Raw genomic sequence first — 27,276 nt, 5'->3', positions numbered from 1 at the left:
ATGACTTTTCAAGTATGTCTAAGGGATAATCTGTTATTGAATAATCACTGATGATTCCTATTTGGTTATGGGCACCTTAAATTACTGAATCTGAGGCTAGGTGTCTTTCAACATTTCTGGAAAAGTCTCAGCCACTACCTCTCTATTGGATTTTCCTGTCTCTTTATTATCTCTTTCTGGACCTTGAATTAGACAAACACAAGACCTGTCCTCCATGTTTAACAACATTTTCATTTTTCCACTTCTTCATCTCTCTATGCTACAATCTAGTAGTTTCTACAGGCTGCTTATCCAGTTCACTAATTATTTCTTCATTAGCAGTTTGAGTATTTCATCAAGGTTTTAATTTCAATGATTATTTTTCAGCTTCTAGAAGTTCTATTTTGTTCTTTTACAAATCTTCCTGTTTGTTTTTTTATAATCTCTTGCTCCTTACCTATGTTTTCAATTCCCTCTTTTATTTCTTTAAACATCTTAGATGTACTTCTTTTATATTTGGTGATTCTAATATGTCTTGTGACTTTTACGTGTAAGCTCATATTCGTTGGGGCTCCATCAATGGTTTTGTGAGACCTAGTATGAGGATGCATTCCTCCAGAGAGAAACTGAGTTTGCTCCTGCTTTGCAATTTATTGTTTTTAAAATAGATATGTAATGTTTCATGGTCTTGACATATAATTTATTCATCACTTCTCTACTGGCAGAGATCATGGGGTGGGGCACAAAAGTACTGTGTATTTCTTCTTCTTAGTATGGATTACATTTTGAGGTTTTTTTTTTTCCTCAGTTGAAGTGTTAGATAACTGTGAAACACTGATACAACCTAACACATTCCTGTGACTAATGATGTAAGATACTATCTTAGCCTGAGAAGCATCATTCCCCAAACAACTGTACTAATTACCCATTCTGAAAATGTAAAGAACTGTCATATCTGTATATCAGACAGCATCAACCTCTCATAAGAGCTAAACTTACTGACTCTATGTGTCAGAAACTTTTTGAAGTACCCATAAGTATCAAATCATTTAATCTTCACAACACTCTTAAAAAGTGTGTACTATTATCCCAATTTTACAGCTGAGTTGTAATGGGTAATTTGCTCTAGACACTACTGTGTTAGGCTTTCCGGAAGCAGAAGCTAGCACAGGGATTCAGGAACATAGTCTCCTGAGAGTGTACTTACCACTCTTCAAGAAAGCCTGCAGCAAATGCGGGCAGGGGGAATGAGCTGAGTCTAAGCCTGACCCACAGGCGAAGGGCAGGGGATGGTAATGGTAGCAGCTGTGGTAGTGGTCTCAGAGTCACGTCAACCAAGGGTAATTGTCTAAACTGGGACGCAGGTGTAAGCTGTTAGCAGCTCTGAACCATCTGGGGTTTAGGTGCAGAGGGACATAAGGGGGATCTGGGTTGAGTACCAGCAGTGTCTGCTGCAGTCACATAGCTGGGAAGGGGAAAGTGGGGTTCAAAGCCAGATCATCTGGCTCCAGTTTTGCACTATTGCCGCTACAGGGCCTCCTGAAAACTCTGCTTCTGCTGCCTTCAAACACCTCAGCACTGTCTACCAAGAAGCCCCTGACTTGCCAAGCCAAGCACTGCCTCCAATTTCCTAGACAGATAAGAGCTTTTTGACTGGAGAAAATTTTGTGCCCATTTAATTCAGAGGTTTCAAGACCAATTCAACAAGAACTGTCTTGTTTCCATTGCTCCCAATTCAGAAAGGCCTATTAAATGCACATTTTGCACTTGCCCAGGGCCAGGACTAGGGTACACAAACCTGAGAGGAGTGCCTCCTGAAATTTTGTGTCCTACGTGCCTCTCTTGGCTTGCCCCAGTGCCATTGAGAGAGGAGCTATGATCCTACACCCTCTCTTCAGACAACAAAGAGTCTACTTGACCCTAAGTATCCTGATACTTCCCTATGTTCCCTTCCTATACTTTATCCGTGGGGAAAATGGTAGAATGAGGGAGGTAGGCATCCTGATCACTTCAGTTTTTAAAGCTTCTGGGACTTAGGAACGTACTCAAACTTACATATGTATGGAGTCAGCCATGGAAGGCTGGAAAGAGCTGAGAATGGGGAAACAAGGCAAAACCAGAGTCCTCCTATATTATCTCTCTTTGGATATTATCTCTCTCCTGCAACCTCTTCTGGTCTTCTTAGCCTGGTTCCTTTGCACTAAACAAGCTCCCCCAGGTCTGAGAGTGCTATTTCCTAGCTACCATAGGGAACTGTCCGTCCCAACATTTTCACCCTCGGAGGGATCGCGCATTCAGCTGGTTTGGCTCCTGTAATAATTGGTCAGGTCCTAGGGCAGACACCTAGTGGTTTTCAGCCTTTGATCATGAATTGGCCTGCTTTATCTCTCCATGCACCAAACCCCAAGTGCTATGGGAGCTGCGAAGTGCTTTTACCTGTGACCTACTCCAGAGCTTGGCTGATGTGAGTCTGGGCCCACTACCACAGCTGCTATGGCTCTAAAACTCTGCTAGTAAGTAATATTTACTTCATGGGATCAAATGTAATAAGTATATATTATCATGTGTTTCTCTTCATTCAGCTACACAGTAATAGTAATTAAAATAAATTGTTGACTTTTAATTAGTTCTTATCTTCTCTACCAAATTTAAATATTTTGTTGTAGTTATAGCCTATGTTCTCTTGGTATCTCAATTATCTTATTTCCATTTTTTCCCCCTCATTGCTCTTCTTTTCCAGCCTCAACTCAAAAATCCTAAACAAAATACTAGGAAATTAAATCCAGGAATATATAATAAGGATATAACACCATGGTCAAGTGGAGTTTATCTCAGCAGGGTAAGGCTTATGTAATACTTATAAGTTAATGTATTTCTCCATATGAATGGAATAAAGGACAAAAATATATGGTCATATCTATAGATACAGCTTCCATTTATGATTTTAAAAGACTCCTAGTAAACTAAGAATAGAAAAATACTTATCTATGAGAAATCTATGGTTAACATCACTTTTTCCCTAAGATCAGGAATAAGGCAAGGAGGTTGACTCTAATCAAGCCTATTCTCCATTGTACTAGAGGTCTCAACTTGTACAATAAAGCAAGAAAAAAAAAATAAAAGGAATGAAAATAGGAAAGGAAGAAATATGATTGTTTCTATAGATGACATTATAATTTACTGAAGAAAATATAGAAGAATCTAAGAAATGACTACAGTATGTGAATTAAGCAAGGTAGATCCTGATACTAAAATCAATTTTATTTCTCCATACTGACAACAAATAACTGAACATGGAATTTTAAAATATTATTAACAATTAAAAATCTAAATTTAAAAAATAGTATTTAAAATAACATCAAAAATATGAAACACTTAGGAATAAACAACAAAAGATGAGAAGGACCTTTGTACTGAAAACAAAACAAAACAAAAAATTAAAGAAGACCAGATGGAGGGATATACCATGCTCATGGATTAGAAGACTCAATAACATTAAAATGTCACTAATTCTCAAACTGATCTATAGATTAAATATAATGCTAATCAAATTCCCAGGAACTTTAAAAAAGATATTCACAAAATAATTCTAAAAATTATACGAAAATTTAAAGGACTTAGAATAGCCAAGACAATTTTGAAGAACAAAGTTAGAGGACTTTTTCTATCTGATATCAATGTTTACTATAAAGATACAGTAATCAATACAGTATGTTATTAGCATAAGGACAGATGGATTAATAGACCAGAATAGAGAGTCCAGAAAGAAACCTCCACATGTAAGTTCAATTGATTTTTGATAAAGACATTAAAGCAATTCAATGAGGAAAGGTGTCTTTTCAATAAATTGTGTTGGGACAATATTTAGAGGAAAAGAATGAAACTTGCCCTCAGCTCACACCACATGCAAAAACTAACTCGAGATAAATCATACTCCCAAGTGTAAAAGCTAGTATCACAAAGCTTCTAAAAGAAAACACAGAAGAAAATCTTTATGATCTTGGGGTAGGTAAAGATTTCTTAAATGGGATATAAAATGCACTATACATAAAAGAAAAAATGTTAAATTAGATTTCATCAGACTTAAAATAGTCTACTCATTAAAAGAAACTGGTAAAAAAATGGCAAAAAGCAAGCCACCAGCTTGGAGAAAATATGCACAATGCACATATCAAAGGACTCATATTCAGAATATATAAAGTACTCCTTTAAATCAATAATAAAGTCAATTGATTCAATTTAAAAATATACAGAAGATTTGAACAGGCATTTCACAGATGATGATGTCTAAATCATCAAAAACATATGAAAATATATTCGAAATCATTAATCACCAGGGAAATGAAAATTGAAAGTAGAGTGAGATACCGCTACATACACAAAGAAGAGGTCAAATTTAAAAGGTTGGCAATAGTAAGTCTTAGAAAGGATGTTCAGCAACTAGAATTTTTTTTTTTAATTAATTAATTTATTTATTTGTGGCTGTGTTGGGTCTTCGTTTCTGTGCGAGGGCTTTCTCTAGTTGTGGCGAGCGGGGACCCCTCTTCATCGCGGTGCGCGGGCCTCTCACTATCGCGGCCTCTCTTGCTGCGGAGCACAGGCTCCAGACGCGCAGGCTCAGTAATTGTGGCTCACGGGCCCAGTTGCTCCGTGGCATGTGGGATCTTCCCAGACCAGGGCTCAAACCCGTGTCCCCTGCATTGGCAGGCAGATTCTCAACCACTGCGCCACCAGCGATGCCCCCTAGAATTCTTATATATTGCTGGTGGGAGTGTAAAATGGTGCAAACACTTTGTAGAAGTTTTTGGCAGTTTCTAATAAAAATAAATATACGCCTACTCAATGCCAATTACACGTCCAGATATTTATGCAACAGAAATGAATCCACAGGTTCACAAAAAGACTTGAACTGAAATCTTCATAACTTCACTCTTCATAAGGAATCAAACCAGGAAATAACCCAAATGTTTATCAGCAGGACAATGGATAAACAAACTATAGTATATTCAGCCAGTGGAATACTACTTGGCAATAAAAAGAACAAATTACTGGTACACGCTACAATGTGGATGAAACTAAAAATAGGTAAGTAAGCCACCATTTAAAAAGGGGCAAAATTCATCACACTGAGAACAGGCCTGTCTATATTAAATGATATTTCATTGTAAATTTCTTCATCAGGACTTGTTCAAGGCTGATCTAATTGTATTTTATTTGCAAGATACGAAGTTGTCAACAGTCTAAGAAATTCCCAGAATTTACAATGACTCTCATATCTACTTTGGAATTAGAATGGCATGTTCCCTTTGTTAGATTTCACTTTTACTTTCAGTTCTAGGTTCCTGGTTAGAAGCTTTATGTATTTCTTTAATTAAAAATGTAAAAACTTACAATAGCAGTAGGCTGGAACTGAAGTTGTTACAACCATAGTATTATGTGGAATTCCTTCCAGAGAAAGAATGTTTTTTTATCATGATTACCCTCAAGGAAAAAATACTTTAAAGTTGATTATTTAACAATAGGATATTGAGAACACACCACTGTTAAGAATTATAAAGTTCCAAACCAGGAATGGGATGGAAAACTCTTTCACACACTTCTCATACCTTGCTTGCACATTGCAAATAGAAGAAAACTGGCAGACAAGAGATAGTAATAGCCATATGTCTGTCTACCTTGTCACTTTCCTCAAATATTTCCTTGCTTATTTCTGTCTCTGAAGAGTATTTGGAGAGAAAATATATTTAGGAAACTTGGATGTTGGGAGGAAAAGGGGAGTTTTTACATAAAATATTTGGGATAGTCAAAGGGTTACAGGGAAAAAGTAAGATATTAAAAATTTGGGTGCAGGTTTAGGCTAGAGAAGCCCCAAGCAGCTAGACTGACTGCATTTTTGTCAGTGGGTCAACAAAGATTTATTGAGCACCTTCTGTTTGCAGGTTCCCCACTAGTGCTAGAATAATGCGGTTAATGAAATACATACAGTCCTTGATCATATGCAGCTCAGAATTACTACAGGAAAACAATTACTTTTAAAAAATCAGGGACTTCCCTGGTGGCGCAGTGGTTAAGAATCCGCCTGCCGATGCAGGGGACACGGGTTCAATCCCTCGTCCGTGAAGATCCCACACGCTGTGGAGCAACTAAGCTCGTGCCCCACAACTACTGAAGCCTGCGCGCCTAGAGCACGCGCTCCGCAACAAGAGAAGCCACCACAATGAGAAGCCAGTGCACCGCAACGAAGAGTAGCCCTCACTCACGGCAACTAGAGAAAAGCCCGGGAGCAGCAATGAAAACCCAACGCAGCCAAAAAAAAAAAAAAAAAAAAAAAAATCAATAATTAAAGTTGTGCAAAATTTTGCAGAGGAGACATATTGATCCACTTTAGGCCCTGACAGGTCTGATCCCAACTTTTATTACTAGTTTGAAGAATGTGGGAATCCTAGTTAGTTCAGGGTTTCTTAGGCCATGGTCTTTAAATTGGGATAAGTGATCCCTTGGGCAAACTTACCAAGTATTTACAAAAATTTAGCATTGGGTAAGGGGGAACTCAAATAGTTTTAAGGGAATTAACAACCTGATCCTCAATTTCTACAATGTAGTTTTTCCTAAAACTGATCTGAGTGAAAACAAGAGTTGTCACGGCTGCCAGGCTTGTTCTGTCTTCTCACCAACCTTTTCACAATGGTTCTTTCTTCTTAAAAAAGACAGGCTCACCTCTCACCCATCTTGGGTTTTCAAATGGTATAGTATTGACCATGGATATAAAATATTCCTGGACAATTAGAAATAACTGGTGTTAATGTTGAGAAAATGAATGACTCTAATATCTGGGTATAGAGTTATCAGATAAAATATAGGTCACCCAGTTAAATTTGAATTCTAGCTAATCAATGATTAATGTATTCAATGAATAATATATTACATGGAACATACTTATACTAAAAAATTATTTGTTGTTTATCTCAAATTTAAATTTAACTAGGTATCCTGTATTTTAATTGCTAACTCTGGCTACCCTATCTGGGTAAAATTCCTGTGGTTTCCAAGTCACTGATTTCAACAAAATTGAGTTGTCTACTGATAACTAATTACATTTTAGGATTAAAGATCACTAAAGAATTTTTGGGCTATAAAACAGATGTTAAAAAATTGTGAAAAAATCGATATAATAACATTTCTTCTGGGCCTATCTACTTATTTATGTGAAAAAGATTTTTCAACACTTACAATCTTTAGAAACTAAAAAAAAGGAAGAGAATCTATGCTGAACCCTATAATATTCTAGTAATAGGTAATATTCATGAACACACACTTGAACAAATTGTTCAAATATAAGCTGCCCCACTGAGATTGCATTTGTAAAAGAATTTTACTTTCTATCTTGAGTAATCATTAACATTTATATTTAGATTGTTTTGATCAACTGACTTTCAATATACGTACTGAAAGTAATATATGATAATGCAATCAAGGAGAAATTTTTCTTTAAGTTACAGCCTTATGATCACAGGAAAAAAGTTAAATTTCAATTTATACATACGTTTGTTTCAGAAATATGTGCCAGAGGGATCATAAAGATGTCCATTATAAACATATATTAAAATTCTGTGGGAGAAGTAGAATGTTCAAGGACAAAAAGCATTGATATAATATTTCCGATTATTAAAGATAAGCTGATATATAATGACGGGGGGTATCAAATGGCTATGGTATTTGTAGTCCATTGAATACATTTAAAAGACTGCTGATCAATTTTATTCTAAAACATCTATGTCTACATTTTGTAGTTCCTTAGCAACTACAACTTTTTTATTTTAATCTTAAATTAAAAATATGCAGAGGAATATAGTTTTTCAAAATTATTTTGGTAGGTACATGATCATAAGTATATAAGGATCACAAAATTTTTTCCACCATCTCAAGGGTGAGTTGCAAATGGCTTATAAGGTTTTGAACTAAGCAGGCTCCAAAATGAATTGAAATCTCCACATAAGTAAACTTAACCTTTTTGATATATTTCCAACTGGAACTCTAATTACTATGGGCAGCCAAATCCACCTAATCCAGAAGATACGCCAGCTCATCCTGAATGTACTGCATTCTTGTTTCCATAGGATGTTGAAGTACTGAGTAATATTATGGGTTCTGCCTTTAGTGCTTGACATCTTTGATTTACTGGAAGGCAGGAAAGTCAGGTGAGCTCTCCCAAGCCACCTGTTACCCTGGCATGTTACACTGTCTTTAGATAAATGTGCTTAAATTTACTGCTTAGGCAGGAAATGTTGAGGAAAATATGGCAGTGCAGTTAGACTCTGACTTCAGGTTTCTATGAGACTGTCATGGTCATTTAGACGTCTCCCCTGTGAGACAAAAGGCTAAAAGGCGGAATTTGTTTTATAGCCAACTCCACCCTGGTTATAAAGACAACCAACGAACCAAAAAAAAAAAAAAGAGATTTCAATATAGCAAACTAAGATGGTAATCTCAATCTTTTAAAACGCTAAAAATAAACTGAAAAGGAGAATCTTGTGATTTTTTTTTTTTACAAACCCCTACATTTCCATTCATGCTTTACAATTATAACAGAATTAGAACAAAAAGTAAAAATTATCATAAAGAGTTCACAAAGTTTCGCGGTTTTTTTTTTTTTATTATGTGGGAGACGGACCTTTTCCAGTCAGGCTGACCAATGCTCATCTTCCCCCTCACAGATTATCAAGATTTCCTCTGACCCACGAACAAAGAAGCAAAGGTATTTCAGTAAATGCCACGCCGATACGCCCCGGTTAAGAAACAGTCACGCTTTTCGGGTCATGGAAATCCCCGAGTGGGTCTGCCAGGCCACTGATTAAGGGGAAGTGTGTGTGGTTATTACCGCTGGAGTTCCCCTAAGTCTTAAGAGGAAAGCACCAGCGCACAAGCAAACCGCTGGGAGGAGTGCGGGACAAATGGAGCGGGGTGGGGGTGGGGAAGGGGAGGAGCGGGGTGGGGAAGGGGAGGAGCGGGGTGGGGGGGAGGGAGACGTTTAAAAGGCAGCGTGAGACTCCAGCCCGCACCGAACAGCGGGGCGACGGCTGTCACCCGCCAAGACTCGGCCGGCACAACCCGACTGCCGCGCACCGGCCGGGGGCGGCAGGCCGGCCGGTAGACTTGAGGTGAGTGAGCGAGAGTGCGCGTGCGCGCGACCGTTTGTGTCTGTGCGCGTGTCCATGCGCGCGACCCCCAACGTCTCCGCACTGCGTCCCGCGCGGGCGGGGGCTACGTCTGTCGCTCGCCTAGGGGCGCACGGTAATCAGACCTGCTGCAGGGCTCAGAGGTCGGCTCCAGGCCGGCTCTCGAGCCGACCAGGGACGGGAAGAGAGTGGGAGCCCGGGCGGCCCTTCCCGGCGCGGCCGCTCTGGTCCGGCCGGTCCTCGCCGCCGCCCAGACTTGCCCTCCAGCCCGTGGGGCCGCCGGGTCCGGCGCTGCCTCGCCGACACTCACTTAACGTCCGCCTTCCTGCCGGGTGTGCAGTTCCTGTTTTCCTTTTGCAGTGAGTCAGTGGAATGGGGAAGCTTTGACAGTTGGTTTAACTCGATTGCCAAGAGATATCACCGGGCCTTAGACGGTGCCAGATGAGCTTCAGCACAGAGCCTAAAGCAGAGCTTGGGCATAGTAAGGACTCAGTAAAATCTTTTTTTAATGGACAGATGGAGGAGTGTTCCCAAGTGGTGGCAGAAAGAGCAGATTTTTAGTGGTTTTCCTGGTGATCAGCATGGAAACCCTGTAGTGCTCTTAATCTAGTTAGTAAAGTGCTGGAGGTATTTACCCGATCCTAAACTAACAGTAATATTAACTTTGTTTGCCATTATTTGTTGCTAACATTAGGTGTTTCTAATACCCGCTATATTCAACGACTCCCTTAGAAGACTTCACATGTGTTTTCAGGTTTAATTCTCACAGTCCTAAGAAGCACTTGCCCAGGATCACACCCCTGGTATGCGGAGACTGAATGATATTGGAAACTCAAGATGTCTGACTCCAAAGCCTGGTATTAAACCATCACTGAGCAGACTTTGTAGTCATTAATGTAAAATTGATGTCCTTAACACCATGCAAATGAGGGTGCTGCAGTCCTGGGGGGCTCAGTCAAGTTAACGAAATTCACTTCTCAGCAAAAAGTCTTACTGTCTACGTTATATGCCAGGCTGAATGGACGGTAGGAGTGGGAGGGCTGGTACAGAGCTGAAACACGGTTCTGCTGTGAAGGAGCTCACAGACTAGGGGGAGGCAGAGAGGAAAGGCACCCAGAGGATAGACACACCCAACATCGCTGGCATCAGGGAGGTTGCCCACTAGAAATGAGTAAGAAGAGATGAGGTTGGGGACTTGAGCCAATCTGAGAAGGAGCCACAAGAAAGGAAAGAGGAATCCCAAGAGAGTGGTATCAGAAGCCAAGGGACTAGAACATTTCTTAGAGGAAGTGGACCCCAGTGTCAGGTGTGAAAAATTCCACTGGTTTTGGGAAAGAAAAGATTGGTGTTACTCATACTGGGAGTGGTTTTCCACAGACGTAGAAAACAAACATGGTTACCAAAGGGAAAGGCGGGGGATGGATAAATTAGGAGGATGGGATTGACATATACACACTACTATATATAAAATAGATAACAAACAAGGACCTACTGTACAGCACAGGAACTATACTCACTATTTTATAACAACCTATAAGGGAAAAGAATCTGAAAAAGAATATATATATATATATATATATATATATATATATAATTGAATCATTGTGCTGTACGCCTGAAGCTAACACAACGTTGTAAATCAACTATACTTCAAATAAATAAAAGAAAAAGAGAGAGTGGTTTTAAGTGGTGCTGGCTAAAGCCAGTTGTATTGGGAGACCTTCACCGTAGACAGTTGTTCATTTCATTTGGTTGTGAAGCGAAGGTGAGATACAGGGTAAGTTGCTAGAGTGAAAAGTAGGGTTGAAAGAGGGTTTTTTGGTTTTGTTTTCATTTGAAAGCTGAGACAGAATTAAGCATGCTTGTTCTATTGAAGGAAAAGACCCAGTAGAGAGAGTTGAAGAAATGAAGAGGATGGGGTTAAGAGCAAGGTTTCTGAGGCCAGTGGGGGAGGATGGGATTCTTTTAAGTGAGGCAGTAAGTGGGTTGTAAGCAAAAAGGGCATGGATTTGAGAATGTGAAAGGAGTACTACTCAATGATGTGTCTTTTCTTTGAGAAATCGAAGGCAAAACAATCTACTGAAAGTGAGATGGGGAGTTGTGGAGGAGAAATTTGAGGGAGGTATTGAAGGGTTAGAAGAGTTGCATAGGCCAGTGGGCTAGGCTTAAGAAGAATTGCTGAGAGATAGTGAAGGGCCAGCCAAGGTGGAGTCTGACGTCATGCCGGTCTCTGTCTACAAGGTTGTAGATCTTCCCCAGCAGCATTTATAATTCTAGGTGTTGGAAATGGTTAAGACAGAGTTTGAATGGATCCAGGGTTGGCATCTTGGCATATTTTTGTATATTTATTGTATAACTGTTGGCTAAATGTCCACAGACATGCCTTGTTTCCACATCAAAGCTTCTTTAGGGTAAGATCTGTGTAAGGGGTTTGAAATCTCAACTGCATGGGGGCCAGGCAGGTGATATAAATGAACAAAACTAGGGGTGTCTTTTTTAAACAAAAGCACACTTTGCTTACATATTTAACATGTAGGAATAGTCTTCCTTTCCACAAAGAAATATGTCACTCTCATTTTTCTCAAAAAATGTCCCTCTTTGTTTACCTTTCATTTTTGTTACTTTTGATAGACACAGGTATTAGAACAATTCCATTTTCTTCATAATTCTACTGTGAGAAAAACAACAGTGCCAGCTCAGTGACAAAAAGCAACTGACAGTCTCCGTATCAGAGTGCCAGAGGGGAGAGCGTGTGCCTTCCCTAAAGGGTGCAGCCGCTGCTCGGCACTAGCTGATTGTTGCCATGCAGGAATATATGCCCGCTGTAGCCAGATCTTCTGACTTTTCAGGATAAGGTTGAGATCTAGAATGTCATGGGAAATCTCTTACTTTTTTTTTTTTGGCCCCTCCATGTGTGGCATGTGGGATCTTAGTTCACTGTCCAGGGATTGAACCCTCGCCCCCTGCAGTGGAAGCACGGAGTCTTAACCACTGGACCACCAGGGAAGTCCAGAAATCTCTTAATTACTTTTTTTTAAACAGAAATCCCTTTTTTAAAAAATTTATTTATTTTATTTTTATTTATTTTTGGCTGCGTTGGGTCTTTGTTGCAGTGCGCGGGCTTCTCCTTGCAGTGACTTCTCTTGCTGCGGAGCACAGGCTCTAGGCACGCGGGCTTCAGTAGTTGTGGCTCGTGAGCTCTAGAGCACAGGCTCAGTAGTTGTGGCGCACAGGCTTAGTTGCTCCGCGGCATGTGGGACCTTCCTGGACCAGGGCTCAAACCCATGTCCCCTGCATTGGCAGGCGAATTCTTAACCACTGAGCCACCAGGGAAGCCCAGAAATCTCTTACTTTTAAATAATGTTGGCAAGGGACTTCCCTGGTGGCGCAGGTGTTAAGAATCCGCCTGCCAGTGCAGGGGACATGGGTTCGATCCCTGGTCCAGGAAGATCCCACATGCCGCGGAGCAACTAAGCCTGTGCGCCACAACTACTGAGCCTGTGCTCTAGAGCCCACGAGCCACAACTACTGAAGCCCGAGCACCTAAAGCCCGAGCTCCGCAACAAGAGAAACCACTGCAATGAGAAGCCTGCTCACCGCAACGAAGAGTAGCCCGGCTCGATGCAACTAGAGAAAGCCCGTGTGCAGCAACGAAGACCCAATGCAACCAAATAAATAAATAAATAAAAATAAAATAAATTAAAAAAAAAATGTTGGTAATTAACTAAAACATTTAAACGTACTGTGGTATTTTTCCAAGAAAAATCTTACTTGGAAAACTGGTGAAATTCAAATAAGGCCTATAGATTAATTAACAGCATTGTATCAGTGTTACTTTCCTGGTTTCTATGGTTATACGTGGATATGTAAGTGCAGGATATGTGGGAACTCTTAATTTTATAAGTTTTCTCTATGTATAAATTAATTGCAAAATAAAAAGTTAAAAAAATTAGTGAAATGCTGGAGTCCAATTCTGTACAAGCCAAACATAATACCTCTGCTGGCCACCAGTTTGAGCCTTCTGGTTTTCATGTGGGATTTCTTGGCCTCTGCAGTACCTAATACAGCACCTTGTATGTCACAGACATTCAGTAAATACTAGTGCTCTGCTTTGGAAAAAATGTTTAAAAAGAGATCATGGTGTTACATCTATGAATTATTTGACTTTTAAAACTGTCTTTTTTTTTTTTTTTAACAGGTTTTACAAAAGAGACGAACTGTTCTACTTCTTCTAGGTTTATTCCAGTTTTTTCTATAAGTCAAAACATCTCAAAATGGAGGCCTAAAACTCTTAAAAGGGACTTAGTCTAATCTCCGGGAGGTAGTTTTGTGCATGAATAAACAAAGTAGTTAACAGGAGTTTTTGGTATCCAAAGAATGTTAATTTTAAAAATATGATCTGGTTATAAGAGGTATAACTATAAAGTAATAATAAGTTTGATTCTGAATTTGATTTGTGGATATAAAGAAATGATTGTAGCTGGGACATATTGTTGAACTACTGTTTTCAAAGTTGGCCAGGCAGTCTCCCACTGGCTGCTGTGTAGAATAGAAAAAAGTACCTGTGTTTGGTAAAGATTTAAAAATGAGTGACAGTTATCTAGAACAAAGGGTTAATATTCAACCCTCTGCTAAATTAGAGAAACATGCATATAAAACCTTTGGCATGTTAAAAGATTTCTGCGATGACAAAGGAATGTCAAGAACAAAACTTTTTGATAGGTGCAACAAATTTAGAGCAAGTATGAAAGATAAACGTGATGATTGGTAAAGAAATTAACCATTTATAAGACTGTTGATATTTTGAAAGTCAAAACTTTAGTTTGTTCAAATGGGCTGTTATTTCTGAGAATAATTAGAATGAGAATGATGACTGGGTGGTTACATTTTGGTAAATGAACAAACTTATTCCAAAAGAAAATTCACACAGAGACAGTAGTAACACCAAGAATGAAAGGAATACTGAAGTTAGACATAATAATTCACCTTTGAGGGCAATTTTCACTGGTATTTAGATATGTTTCTTCTCCCACCTGGAAATAAAGCATTGAAGTCTGCAGTAAAAAGCCCCAACATATGTGGGACCCAGGAAGCATGCTTGCAAAACACTTCTAGAAAAAAAAACCATGGTGACTTGTTTATTGGTTATTACTGACATTATTGACACAGAACCTACTTACTAAAAGCTACTTATAATTGAGAAATTCTGAATTTTGAGATCTCTGCTGTTCAAAAGAAGTGGATTGTGACAAAATAAATTTATTATTTTTTGTCATGATAAATTCTGGTTCAAGGTATGCTACCTGTGAAATAATTTCTGACGAAAGCCAGATTTTTTTATCCATCTTTTTTTTTTTTTTTGATTATTTATCTTAGCTTGCAGACTCAGCACTCTGACTTTTGACTGTTTTTAAAAGTAAATCCATTATCAGGAGATTTGATATTGGTTCTCAACAGCATGAAACTGAGTCTAAAAGACCAAGTGAGCAAATATATTCATCTCTGATAATTTATTTGAAATGCAATGTTTAATTTGCTAAGATCTAGTGGTATTGCTATGACTAAGCAATCAGGTACCTATCTATGGGAAGTAATTATTATTTAATAAATCTTGAAACCAGGTCTTGAGATGTATGAACCAATTCTGATACTACTTAAGCTCTTTATTTGGAAGAAAATTTTGAATTGTTTTGTTCTCCCTAATAAGATGGTTGTAGGAAGAAAAATTAATTTGAGCAAGATTTTGGATAGACTGTATTTCATTGAATCTAAGATGTCATCATTTGTAAAGCACACCATTATTTTATGTACCTCTAAGAAATAAAAATGCTGTTAATTAAAATGTGACATGCCATTCATTAATTGTAAGTTACCTCTCCATAGCAGAGATATTAAAACATGCATCTTAGAATCACTGAAATATGATAGTCCATTCTTTCCCTCTTTTGAGGTAGGTCTTATGCTTTTTTTTTTTCTGGCTACCAAATTTTACAATTTAAAAAAAGCAAAATAAACATAGTTTGAATATTTTTGTGTGTATAGAACACTTACACAGCATAGCTTTCCACCAAAACAAACTAGGTATGTGAGACATTTTACCTTAAGGCTGACTGGATGTCACTGAAGCATACTAGTGGAGAGGGTGACCTACCTGTGGAGATACCTGACACTAAATGGCATCTTGATAACCTAAAGCACTCTACACTTTTATGAAGGGTTTTAATTTTCATCACAAGGTACTGTGTAGCATCATGTTTACATTGTATGCAAGAGTATACAAAGGTGCAGGTACTTAATTGGCCCTTAGAATGTATCAATATAGGATTTAGAATCTTGCCATTCTGTAACCCTAAATGCATAGAAGAAAAAAGAATGAAAGATTTCCTGTTCTTAGTGTTCAATCTAGTACTAAAATTAATAAAAATCAAAACCCATGCACAAAACTACCTCCCCAGAGAAAGGCTAGTCCCTTTTCCTCCCCATCCATTTCATTATGAACATAGTAGAAAATAGCATATTCTTATCAAATTTGATGAAAAGTGCCAACATGTTTGAATTGAAGTATGACTTTTCATGTGAGCTGTACCGAATGTCTACCTATTCGGCTTTCCCCGCCGGTGTTCCTGTCTCAGAAAGGAGTCTCGCTCGTGCTGGTTTTTATTATACTGGTGTGAATGACAAGGTCAAATGCTTCTGTTGCGGCCTGATGCTGGATAACTGGAAACAAGGAGATAATCCTACTGAAAAGCATAAAAAGTTGTATCCTAGCTGTAGCTTTGTTCAAAATCTGAATTCAGCTAACATCTCGGGAGCCACTTCTCAGCCTACTTTTCCTTCTTCAGTAACAAATTCCACGCACTCATTACTTCCAAGTTTGGAAAACGGTGGCTATTTCAGTGGCTCTTATTCAAGCTTTCCATCAAATCTTTTGAACTCTGGACCAAATCAAGATTTTTCTGCCTTGAGGATAAGTCCCTACCGTTGTGCAATGAATACCGAAAAAGCCAGATTACTTACTTTCCAGATGTGGCCATTGACTTTTCTGTCACCAACAGATCTGGCAAAAGCAGGCTTTTACTACATAGGACCTGGAGATAGAGTGGCCTGCTTTGCCTGTGGTGGAAAATTGAGCAACTGGGAACCGAAGGATGATGCTGTGTCAGAACACCTGAGACATTTCCCCAACTGCCCATTTTTAGGAAATCAGCTTCAAGGCACTTCAAGATACACTGTTTCTAATCTGAGCATGCAGACATATGCAGCCCGCTTTAAAACATTCTGTAACTGGCCCTCTAGTGTTCCAGTTCATCCTGAGCAGCTTGCAAGTGCAGGTTTTTATTATATGGGTAAGAAAATCTGATAATAAAAAACAAATATTCAACATGTGTTCTCTCATACATTTTACTGGTCAAATTATATGTATTCATAAGTTTTGGTCCAAAATTAATTTTAGGTCACAGTGATGATGTGAAATGCTTTTGCTGTGATGGTGGGCTGAGGTGTTGGGAATCTGGAGATGATCCATGGGTGGAACATGCCAAGTGGTTTCCAAGGTAATTGTTTTGAAATTTTCTTTTCAAGTGTGTGTGATTATTGTGAGAGGAGTTATATGTGTTTACCTTATAATCAACTGTTACTTTATTCTGTCTTTGTTTCAAAAATACTTTTATGAATAAACTTAGGAGGGATTACTTAGAAAAATAATTACTTAAAAGGTTTCGATGGAAATTTAAGATAAAGAGGAAATAATTTAGGGTTTCTTTGTGTGTGTAATTAATATATATACATGTATATTAAAATAACATACGCTCATTATAAAACCAAAGTTACACATTGTAGGAAAGTACAGAGACAAAAAAAATTTAAATGTCCAGAAATCTCACCACCTAAAAATGACCACAGTCACCATTGTAGTGAACATCCCTCCAGAGACATCTCTTTATGCATATGTACATATATAGATAAATGTATACAATTTTACATGAATTAGATATATTTACTGTTTTGAAACTTTTTTCAGTCAACATGCTTTGAACATATTTTCATTTATTCAACACTCAATAATATTAACTGATTACCTATTATCAGGCACTATTGTAGATGCTTAATATACTCAGTTGAACAAAACCAAGACTCCTGGTCTCATATGCTAAACTTACAGCAGGAGAGGACAGACAATGAATAAAAACTTAATAAATAAGTTATATAGCATGTTGGAAGATAATATGTGCTATGGATAAAAAGAAAAAAGGGAGCTCGCTAAGGGAGATCAGAGGCACCAGTCTGGTTACAATGTTAAGTAGGGTCATCAGAGTAAATATAGACCCATCTCATCTGTTTTGATCACTACATAGCATTTTGTTGTCAACACTTCTGATTATTCTATACTTGTTTACACTCTCCCTTTTTTACTAAAATCAGGTAGCCTATAATTATATTTTTCATGGTCAACACTTTTAGTATTTTTAGTGTTGATTACTAAACTTAGTATCCTAACATTTGCATTATATAATTTTTTATATATACTATGTCTTCATTTATAGGAACTTTGCACTCCCCAAATATTTCCGAGTTCAAAAATTATGAAGATTAAAAAGAACACCTTACATAGACATTTTTAAAAAGTGCTGCTAGCTTTCTATTGTGGTAATTTTGTGAATATATAAAAAGAACAGTAAATTTGCTTTGGTAATGTCATGAATTCATTTCGTACTTAAATTTGACCATGGATGTATATTACCTAGAAACTACCAAACTTGTGAATGTCTGACTTCTTAGAAAATGTGTTCAGCTTCCTCATTCTTTCTATGTATATTTTCAGCTTTTAAACATACAAAGCTCATGTATGAACAGTATCATTTATTAGGGAACTTTCTACCTGTCTCCTTGGCTCGTTATGAATGTTCAGAATGTTTTTAGGAATCTTAGAATAGTTGAAGAGAGCAGCAAGGACCTCGGAGTGGAGACAGCCTTACTTATCTCAGTGGACTGAGAGCCTCACAACCCTTATCCACATCAGCCTTGGCCGATTACCAGTTACAGCCTTCCTCTTGCTGACATCATCTTGCCTTTGAGTGCAGTATCTCTTATCACTGCCTATAAGCTAAATGAATAGTCAAGTGGTTATAATTATGTTTATGTTCATTTGAAATATTTAGTAGTCTACAAATGACCAGATTAAAATAACCCCCCAGATTTAATTTCGCTTACATTTTAGGTGTGAGTACTTGATACGAATTAAAGGACAAGAGTTCATCAGTCGAGTTCAAGCCAGTTACCCTCATCTACTTGAACAGGTAGGGACAGTTTTTTTGTTTTTTAAATCATTCATTAAATTGATTTTCTGATAAATTATTTTCTGATAATTACAGAGAGTAGTATGTTAGTGAAAAGACAAGTCAATTTAAAAATACATTTTCTTTTTTCAACACCCAGCATGATCTTAGAGAGTGCTAGTCTTTGGATAACAGCAGATCCAGAATTAGAAACCTTCTGAAAAATAATATTTAAGTTATGTTTCTGAGTATTTCTTCAACTAAGTTGCAATAAATTAAATTATTTGAGGAAAAAAATTGACTGGATAGTAACATTTAATAGTTTTACTATATAAATTTTTCTTAAAAGGATTTGAGGAAGATAATTGTATTGCTCTTTCTAATCTTCCCAGAAAAGCAAGTAAGAACTTAGAGAATAGTTTGAGGGTCAAACACTTCCTAGCCACAGTCAATAGAAATAAAGGGTCCAGCTTATCCCAGAGGAGCACCCAGAAAATGGAAGATCTTTGGGATGATAGGCAAACAGTGATTGTCTTACAGGTCAGTGAAAAGGTGTAGCCCTTTTCCTGCCTTAATGAAAATGGATTTTATTTGTTAATACACACATACACATGCACACACGAAGAAACTCTATTGGTTTATGGCCTACAGAAATGCTGTTGAATGTAAATGAAATTCTGCTTTTGACGTAAAAAATTATGTTGCCAGTAAACAAGTCAGTTTGCAATAAATTGAATAAATTAGGTCTCTTGATTAATTTTTGTTGCAATGAACAAGATTTACATTTTAATTTATATACATTTTTTTGTAGCTGTTATCTACTTCAGACAATCCAGAAGATGAAAATGCAGAGTCACCAAGTATGTATACTAATACTAATTACTACATTTAAATATTAGAACCATTTGATACTGTTAAGATTGAAAGTTGATAATTATAATAATGTACATTTATATTATGATTTATAATTTACAATGAATTTTCAAATACATTATTGGTATTTTTCAAATTTTAGTGCATATCATAATTGCCTGAGGAACTCTAAAAAATATTACAGATTTCTAGTCTCCACTTTAACCCTACTAAGTTGAATCATAGTATCTGAAGGTGGGGCTTGAGCATCTATAGTTTTAACAAGCTTCAGACATCCAGCCTAACCCTTGTTCTCAGACCAGTGTGGGAACGGGTGCACTATGACATTAGATTGCATACATATTCTTTCTATGAAACGGAGAGAGTAGAAAATAATATTCTCATTTTTCAATAGGTACTCAGAGGCTCAGAGAGGTTAAGTGACTTGTCCACCACCTTAAACTTGAAAGGTGATAGAGCCAATATTTGAACAAGCTCTTTTCCCTTATCTAGTGTTAAATTCAATTCAATAAATATTTGTTGTGCTTCTGCTATTCTGGGGAAAGAATAGAGAACAGGATAAACATAACACCTGCTCTCATGAGCTAGTGGTCTAAGGAATACAGGCAAATACACAGATAGGAGAACAGTATGGAAAGTAAAGTGTGCTCTGAGAGCACATGCGGGACAATTAGCCCAGACTTGGAAGATCAGAAAAGGCTTTCCAGAGGAAGTATTTGTCTTAGCACAGAATCAAAGGGAAGAATAGTAGTTAACCAAATAACAACGGGAGGAAAAGAATATTCTTGGCAGAGAGAACAGCACATGAAAGACTTAAGTGACAAAAGAGAACAGGCACACTTGAAGAACTGAACAAAATTCTGTATGGCTAGAAGTAGGATTTGTGAACAGATAAATGAATGAAGCAGGCTAGCTTAAGAGTGGTCAGCACTGTAGGCAGAATTTGACCCAAGAGCCGTCAGTTTGTGGCTTCTGGGATAGAAGGCGAATGAGTAAGTGGCAAGAGATGAGGCTGAAGGGGTAAACAGGGTCCAGATTCCATAAGATATTGTAAGGCACAGTTGAATGTTATCCTAAAAGCAAAGGAATTGTTGTTGGAATTTAAGAAGGAATGTGACACATTCAGATTTGTGTTTTTAAAAAGTCATTCTGGTTACAATGTTGAGAATGAATTAGACAGGAGCAATATTTTAGGAGGCCATTGCAGTAATAGATACGAGTGATTACACTTGGTCTCTTTCAAAATTATGTTAAACATATTTGATTTAGAAAGCTCATTTGTTCATTCAACATGGGGAAAAAGGAATCTCAGTGCTGGTGGGGATGATCCCAACATTCTGTTTCTTTCTCCCACTCATATTTATGCCAGATAATGCATATTTTGAATCTGAATGTAATATTCCATATTCCTATTTTAGTGACTGAACATGTATATCATTATTTTAAATTTAAGAAAGGTAATACAAAATAGTACCTACACATTTTCTGGGCCTTATGTTTTTGATATTGTAATAACTCGCAATTTAGAAAATATACAGACTATCCCAATATGTTTTAAATTCTTTATTCCGTATAGTTATTCATTTTGGACCTGGAGAAAACCATTCAGAAGATGCAGTCATGATGAATACACCTGTTGTTAAAGCTGCTTTGGAAATGGGCTTTAGTAGAAGGCTGGTAAAGCAGACAGTTCAGAGTAAAATCCTAACAACTGGAGAGAATTACAAAACTGTCAGTGATCTTGTATTAGATTTACTTAATGCAGAAGATGAAATAAGGGAAGAGGAGAAAGAAAGAGCAACTGAGGAAAAAGAATCAGGTACACATATTTACTTACAGTCTCCATTTCCGTAAGGATGTCACTGTACATAAGTTATTGAAAATATAGTCAATCCAGTGGATTTTAAGTTCAATATTCTGCATTTGAATTCTGAAAACTTTTTTCACATTAAAATATATTTGAGTTGCTTATTAGTAAATTGAAAATATAAGTAAATATATTGAGTGAAAGCATTGTTTCCTGCTTTTTCTTAATTTCTATTTTTATTCTGGGTAATTGACTGTGTTTGTAATTATTCATGGCACATTTTTGATCCCAGACTAGTTGCTCACTCCTCTTTGCTATAAATTGGGGTGGGATCAGGGACAATTACTAATTTTAATATTAGCGTAACAGTGTATCTCAGCCTGTGACTATAAATTAATGTACAAATTATGATTAAGTTTCCTATTTGCCCACACAAGAACCGAGTTCCCCTTTGGAGTGCCCCTCTGTTATTTAGGGGAGCTCTAAGACACTGTTTCCCATTCTCCCAAGACAAGTTATCCATGCCCTTCCATGCTAGCCTTGTCTGCTCCCTGTTGCCTCTACTGTGTTGAGGCTCATCCCCTCCTCTGGATGAGCATGTTCATTCTCATCTGGTTGCTCCACTGCCATCATCACTCTGGCCTGGACAAAGAGAAATGTTGATCTCTCCTTTGCCACTCCTTCCGAAGCATGGACCAGATCCAAGAGTCCTTTCAACACAGCTGAAAACAGACTACAACTTTTAACAAGCTCTTACTGGAGATTTAGGGATAACAGAAGGGCATTACATCACAGATGGCAGTTGACAGCTATAACTGTATGTGGCCTCTCTTGGTGCCCCTAAGCCCGTCCTCATGAATCTCTTTGCCTAGCTCCTGATTCACCTCTCTAGCTCTGGCCAGTTTTAACAAATGACTAGGAAAGTCCCAAGCAAAGCTCAGGCCCCCAAATATCCACAAAGCCCAGAATGAGAAAGGTTTGCCCCATATCCTTGTCCAAGGCCATCTGGGACCTCTTTCTTCCCAGAATGGTTGACGGTGAGATTGTCCACTCCATTCCCGGAAAAATCTACCCCTGGCCAACCCAGACAAACATATCAGATCATAGGAATACAGCATCCTCTATTTACCAAAGTGTGAATTATTCAGTTCTACATGTCACCAGTATAGCAGCAACGTAGTCCAAGTTCATCTTTGCCCAGCCAAGTTCTCCTTTTCATTGTGAAGTGAAGATAGGGCTGCATGTCCTTCCTGTAGTCCTCTCAGTCTTACCACTGGTTGTCAGTGAACACCTGCTCAAAGAAGAGAACACCCATTTCCACAATTGTTTATAGACCCTTAGAAGTCTAAAGCCATCCAGCTATAAAATACTTATTTTTCTTCCAAAAAAAAAATCAACAGTTTCCAGAGATGACTCCAAGTCAACAGTATACAATAACTTGGATTATCAAAAATACCCGTTAGCTTCTCAGCTCACTGTTATATCCATACTACCTAGCACAGTATCTGTATATAGTCTGTGCTCAAGAAATATTTTTTTGAATGACAATGAAAATACTTACGTTTACGTTACTGATTATAGTTTCCCAGAACAGTAAGTGAGTGATTTCTTGACAGATGAGTAAATAAAGAGGCAACTTAGGATATTTTTTCCAGGATAAAAGAATAATATGCTTCAAAGGTTTATTCAAGTCTTCACCTCTTATAAACCAGAATACAGTCTATGACTTTGAAGTGAGACTATTTTCTGCAGCTACTAGCAATCCAATTTTAGAAATCTTAAGAATTTCAGAGAACTTCTTACATTAGTTCAAGTAAAATGTAATTAAAAAATTAAAAAATTAATGTACTTTAACATCAAGTATAAATTATATTTTAATTTTCTAAAATATCACTACTTCTTAACCATAGATTACTTAACAATATGTTAAGTTCTAATTCTTCCATCCCTCTGGCTGTTATTTCTTTGTTCCTACTAGTGTTGAAATTACCAAGGCCTGATGGTTCATTTGTTCAACAGGTATTTGTGGAACATTGACTTTGTGCCAGACACTGTTCTAGGTCCTGATCCTTTTCTCATTTATTCTCAGAGCTTCAGTTCTCTTCAGAATGTATATCTCGAGGCTGGACTTTCTGACTAAGCACTGTTTTTTATTCCTTACTAAACAGTTCTATTTATATGTCCTATTATTTGACAAAGTGAGAGTTTCTAAAATCTAATGATCATCTCCCCTCAAATAATTCTTCTTTAGACAGCCCAACTTCTCTTTTTATTTTATAGAAAAGCTTTATGGATCATGGTAAAACTATATGATAGTTAATTAATAAACTTGGAATCATAAGTCATATTCCAAAGAGATAATAAAATTGCAGAGTTTCAAATGTAAAATATTTTACCACTAGATACAAAATCTAGATTTGGAAGAAGAATACAGAGATCGTATAGGACAGGAAGGTATTGACAAGTAGGATTTATTTTTCAAAATGCTGTTAGTGCCTTTCCCCCCTTACTATAAAACATTGAGGTAATAGCAATATCATGTCTAATTTTGGGAAATAATAATTAATTAATAATTTCATCTTAAAATAGAATTTTAAAGAAGTTTTATGGGTGACTGATAATTTAAGAAAAAAATGTTCTATCATTTTAATTCCCTTGATTTTGCCTTTCCCCACTTCGACTAGATTGGATTAAAATTTCAGTTTTATTTGTTTCTAAGTTTTATTTGGTTAAAGGATTGGCAGTATTGCAGAATGGTAGAGAGCATAGATTATGAAACCAAATTGCCTCAGTTTGACTTTTGCTAGTTGTGCATCCTTTAGCAATTTACTTGCCTCACTGTACCTCTATTTTCTTATCTGCTAAATAAGGGTACTAGTACCTACCTCAAAGGGCTGTTGTGAAGATGAAATGAGTTAATACATGGAAAGTGCCTACCACAGTGCTCAGTGTTAGTTCTTATTATAATTAGAGTTATTATCAAGCACGGGGCATCAGGTACCCCCAAAGCTAGCAATCAACTTCAGTGCCAACTGATTATGAATTATGGTTTTTTCATTCAGTTATATGTGTATATGTGGAAGGAAGTTTGTGGACAGAGTTTGAACGTGATTGTATTTGTGTTTTTTTCTATAAAGATGACCTATCATTAATCCGGAAGAATAGAATGGCACTTTTTCAACATTTGACTTGTGCGCTTCCAATCCTGGATAGTCTACTAACTGCCAGAGTGATTAGCGAGCAAGAACGTGATGTTATTAAACAAAAAACACAGACATCCTTACAAGCAAGAGAACTGATTGATACTATCTTAGTAAAAGGAAATTTTGCAGCCACCATATTCAAAAACTCTCTACAAGAAATTGACCCCATGTTATACCAGCATTTATTTGGTGAGTGCTGGAAAATTACTTTTGGAACTTCCTAGGTCAATTGAAAATACGCTTTTATTAATGATTTGTGATTATTGAAAATAATTCAACCTAATTTATAAACTATTAATTGTACAAAAAGATTGAAGGCTTTCATTGCCTTGACATTATGAAAATTATCTATAGTATTTGGCCAGAGTCTAAACTGTTAGTTTAAAAATATATATTCTGTGACTAAATATTGTTAATCTTATTTGTCATAGTAATGCTTTTGCTTTTTCTCCCTTAGTGCAACAAGACATAAAATACATTCCCACAGAAAATGTTTCAGGTAAAATAGTATTAATAATTTAAATCAGTAGAAAACATTGTTTTTTATTTTCTTGGCTTTTCATTGGAGGAGAAGCAGCAAATTGCCTTTTATTAAAATTTTTTTTCTCTTCTTAGATTTACCAATGGAAGAACAATTGAGGAGACTACAAGAAGAAAGAACATGTAAAGTGTGTATGGACAAAGAAGTGTCCATAGTGTTTATTCCTTGCGGTCACCTAGTAGTTTGCAAAGATTGTGCCCCTTCTCTAAGAAAATGCCCTATTTGTAGAGGTACAATCAAGGGTACAGTTCGTACATTTCTTTCATGAAGAAGATCTAAAACTTTGTCTAAACTTTAGAATTAGTAGATTACATGTATTGTAATTTTAACTTTGATACTGATTTGGTTTCTTTAAGGTTTCTTATTTATTTACAACAATTTTGTTTTATATAAATATTTATGTAAAACATGAACATACATATTTTATGTAGCAAGGGAATGATAGGCTTTTGTTTTCATGAACAAAAAACAGGGATAGCACTATAAGCACAATACTAAAGGAAAATTTCAGCACTATTGAAATTGTAAGTGAAGTAAAATTTAAGATTTTGAACTGAACTTTCAGAATTTTAAATATTTTGGAGCTGTATTAAGGATCAGGAACATGGATTCTCTTGCTTTTTCCATCAATGTCCTATACATAGAAAGTCTTGATGTTTGTTGAATGACTTTTTCAGGACATGATGTTTTTATAAAGAATTCTGTGAGGAACATTTTAATAAAGCAATCAAAATTACGCTTGTTCTTAATACCTTCATTTCTATGATAATCGGATAGTTTACTGACTCCCAGCCTCCTTCCATCCCTCCCTAAGACCTCTTGAATATTGAACTACAGTTTAGATCCCTTTCTGTAAGATGCTTCTTCATTTATACTTGTAGAGCACAGGGGTCAACCACACCTGGCTTTAATCTATAGGATTTTATAGGATGTCTGAGTCAAAATCAAATAATCTTCCCAGTAAATTTCTTTATTCATTTGTCTGTTGATTCATTCAAGGAAGTCTCATGCCTGCCCTACCCATTGGGAAAAGCCCCTAGTTTTATTCTCTCCACTTTGGTATTAATTCTGGGACTTGAAAAGTACACTGGTTAGCAGTGTTTGGAACAAACAGCTTGTTCTCATAAATCAATTTGTTCTGTACTGCCAGTGCAGAAAAATTTCCTTCTTTGCATTACTTTTTGGTACTCAACATGTCCAATTCATAATTCTCTATCCTTTGCTTCCTGTAGAGTTTTTAGGGCTTTAAAACCAGAAGTGACACTATAGTTGGGAATAGTCTGGAGAGACAAGCAAAGGCCAATCATCTAAACCAGTTCTAGATGTCTGCTGGAGTTCTACAGAAAGATTAGGAACCAAGCAAGAGGGGGAGATTCCATCTCTTCATTCTGATGCTGGGAGACTACTTAGGATGCAACTGATTTTGCCTCTTTGTTAGAAGATTCAGTTGGCTAGCCTCACGCTAACCACAGTGTCCTGCTGGAGTGCAAGGCTGAATCCATTGTATTATTGCTTAGGTGATTTGTAACTCAGCTTGAAGATAAATATTTAGATAGTATATACCCTTCTTGCAGCAGCTATTTTTTATCTGGTTTTTAGTTCATACTACATTTAATATTTGAACTTTGCCATCTCCACTGTGAAACTCTTGCTCATTTCTCATTTTGGTAATACATGTATAGCTAACATAACCAACTTATTTATCCAAATATTTTGTTATCTGCCTAAGTGTTAGTTAAATTGAAATTTTGTTTTGGAAAAAAAAAGTCACTGTAGATAATAATGGTAGCTTCACTTGCTGATGGCATGTTTTTAGGTGCTTGACATTAGGCATGCTTTTGGGTGCTTGACATGCATTCATTCATTTGATTCTCTCCCAACTTCACCCACCATCCAACCTGGACTTCAGTCCCCAGAATTGGGTAGATAATTCAAACCTCAATATAAAATATATAATAAGCGTTATAATTCAGAACTTTGCAATGGGCTTAATTTCATACTTAGGTTATGCTCCTTATAACTTCCATCCATTCTTTTTATCCATTTCCTTATATTACTTGATACTATTAGCCATTAAATTCCTTTGCAGTCACAGGCAATGTCATTCAACCATCTTTACCTCTTTTTGACGTCTTGCACATCATAGTAGACAGTGTGGATGTTACCATGTAAGTTCCAGTCAAAACTATCAGATGGGATGTTTAAGAGATTCACTATTTTAGAAGCAACACTAGTACCCTTGAAACAAAGAGTATTAGTAGGTCAGGATTACTCATTCTTTTGAAAACTGTGCCGACCCCTACTCTTCTAGTAAAGAAGAGATAGGCAAGGTCCAATCTCTGGAGTTTGTACCGTGCAAATACAATAATAGGTATTTTGCTCTTTATCAGGTTCTGACATGGCCCTGTATAGTTTTCAACCT

General features: G+C 37.0%; 1 protein-coding gene across 2 annotated transcripts; it reads left to right on the top strand.

Moving 5' to 3' along the window:
* Positions 1–8,960: 8,960 nt before the first annotated feature.
* BIRC3 (baculoviral IAP repeat containing 3) lies at positions 8,961–25,590 on the top strand. 2 transcript variants are annotated; one of them, XM_036861056.1, is made up of 10 exons: positions 8,961–9,137; positions 9,910–10,012; positions 13,354–16,501; positions 16,609–16,708; positions 18,373–18,451; positions 19,242–19,290; positions 20,880–21,122; positions 24,248–24,502; positions 24,771–24,812; positions 24,929–25,590. In XM_036861056.1, exons 3-10 carry the CDS (start codon positions 15,649–15,651, stop codon positions 25,120–25,122), a joined length of 1,815 nt encoding a protein of 604 aa, XP_036716951.1. In that variant the 5' UTR covers positions 8,961–9,137; positions 9,910–10,012; positions 13,354–15,648; the 3' UTR covers positions 25,123–25,590. The 2 variants fall into 2 exon arrangements, with proteins under 2 accessions (XP_036716951.1, XP_036716950.1); XM_036861055.1 differs by lacking the exon at positions 9,910–10,012.
* Positions 25,591–27,276: the final 1,686 nt, after the last annotated feature.

This window comes from Balaenoptera musculus, chromosome 8, assembly GCF_009873245.2.
Source record: "Balaenoptera musculus isolate JJ_BM4_2016_0621 chromosome 8, mBalMus1.pri.v3, whole genome shotgun sequence".
NCBI classification, from domain to species: domain Eukaryota; kingdom Metazoa; phylum Chordata; class Mammalia; order Artiodactyla; family Balaenopteridae; genus Balaenoptera; species Balaenoptera musculus.
The sequence above is the reverse complement of the archived record's forward strand: the minus strand, read 5'-3'. Positions and strand labels throughout refer to the sequence as shown.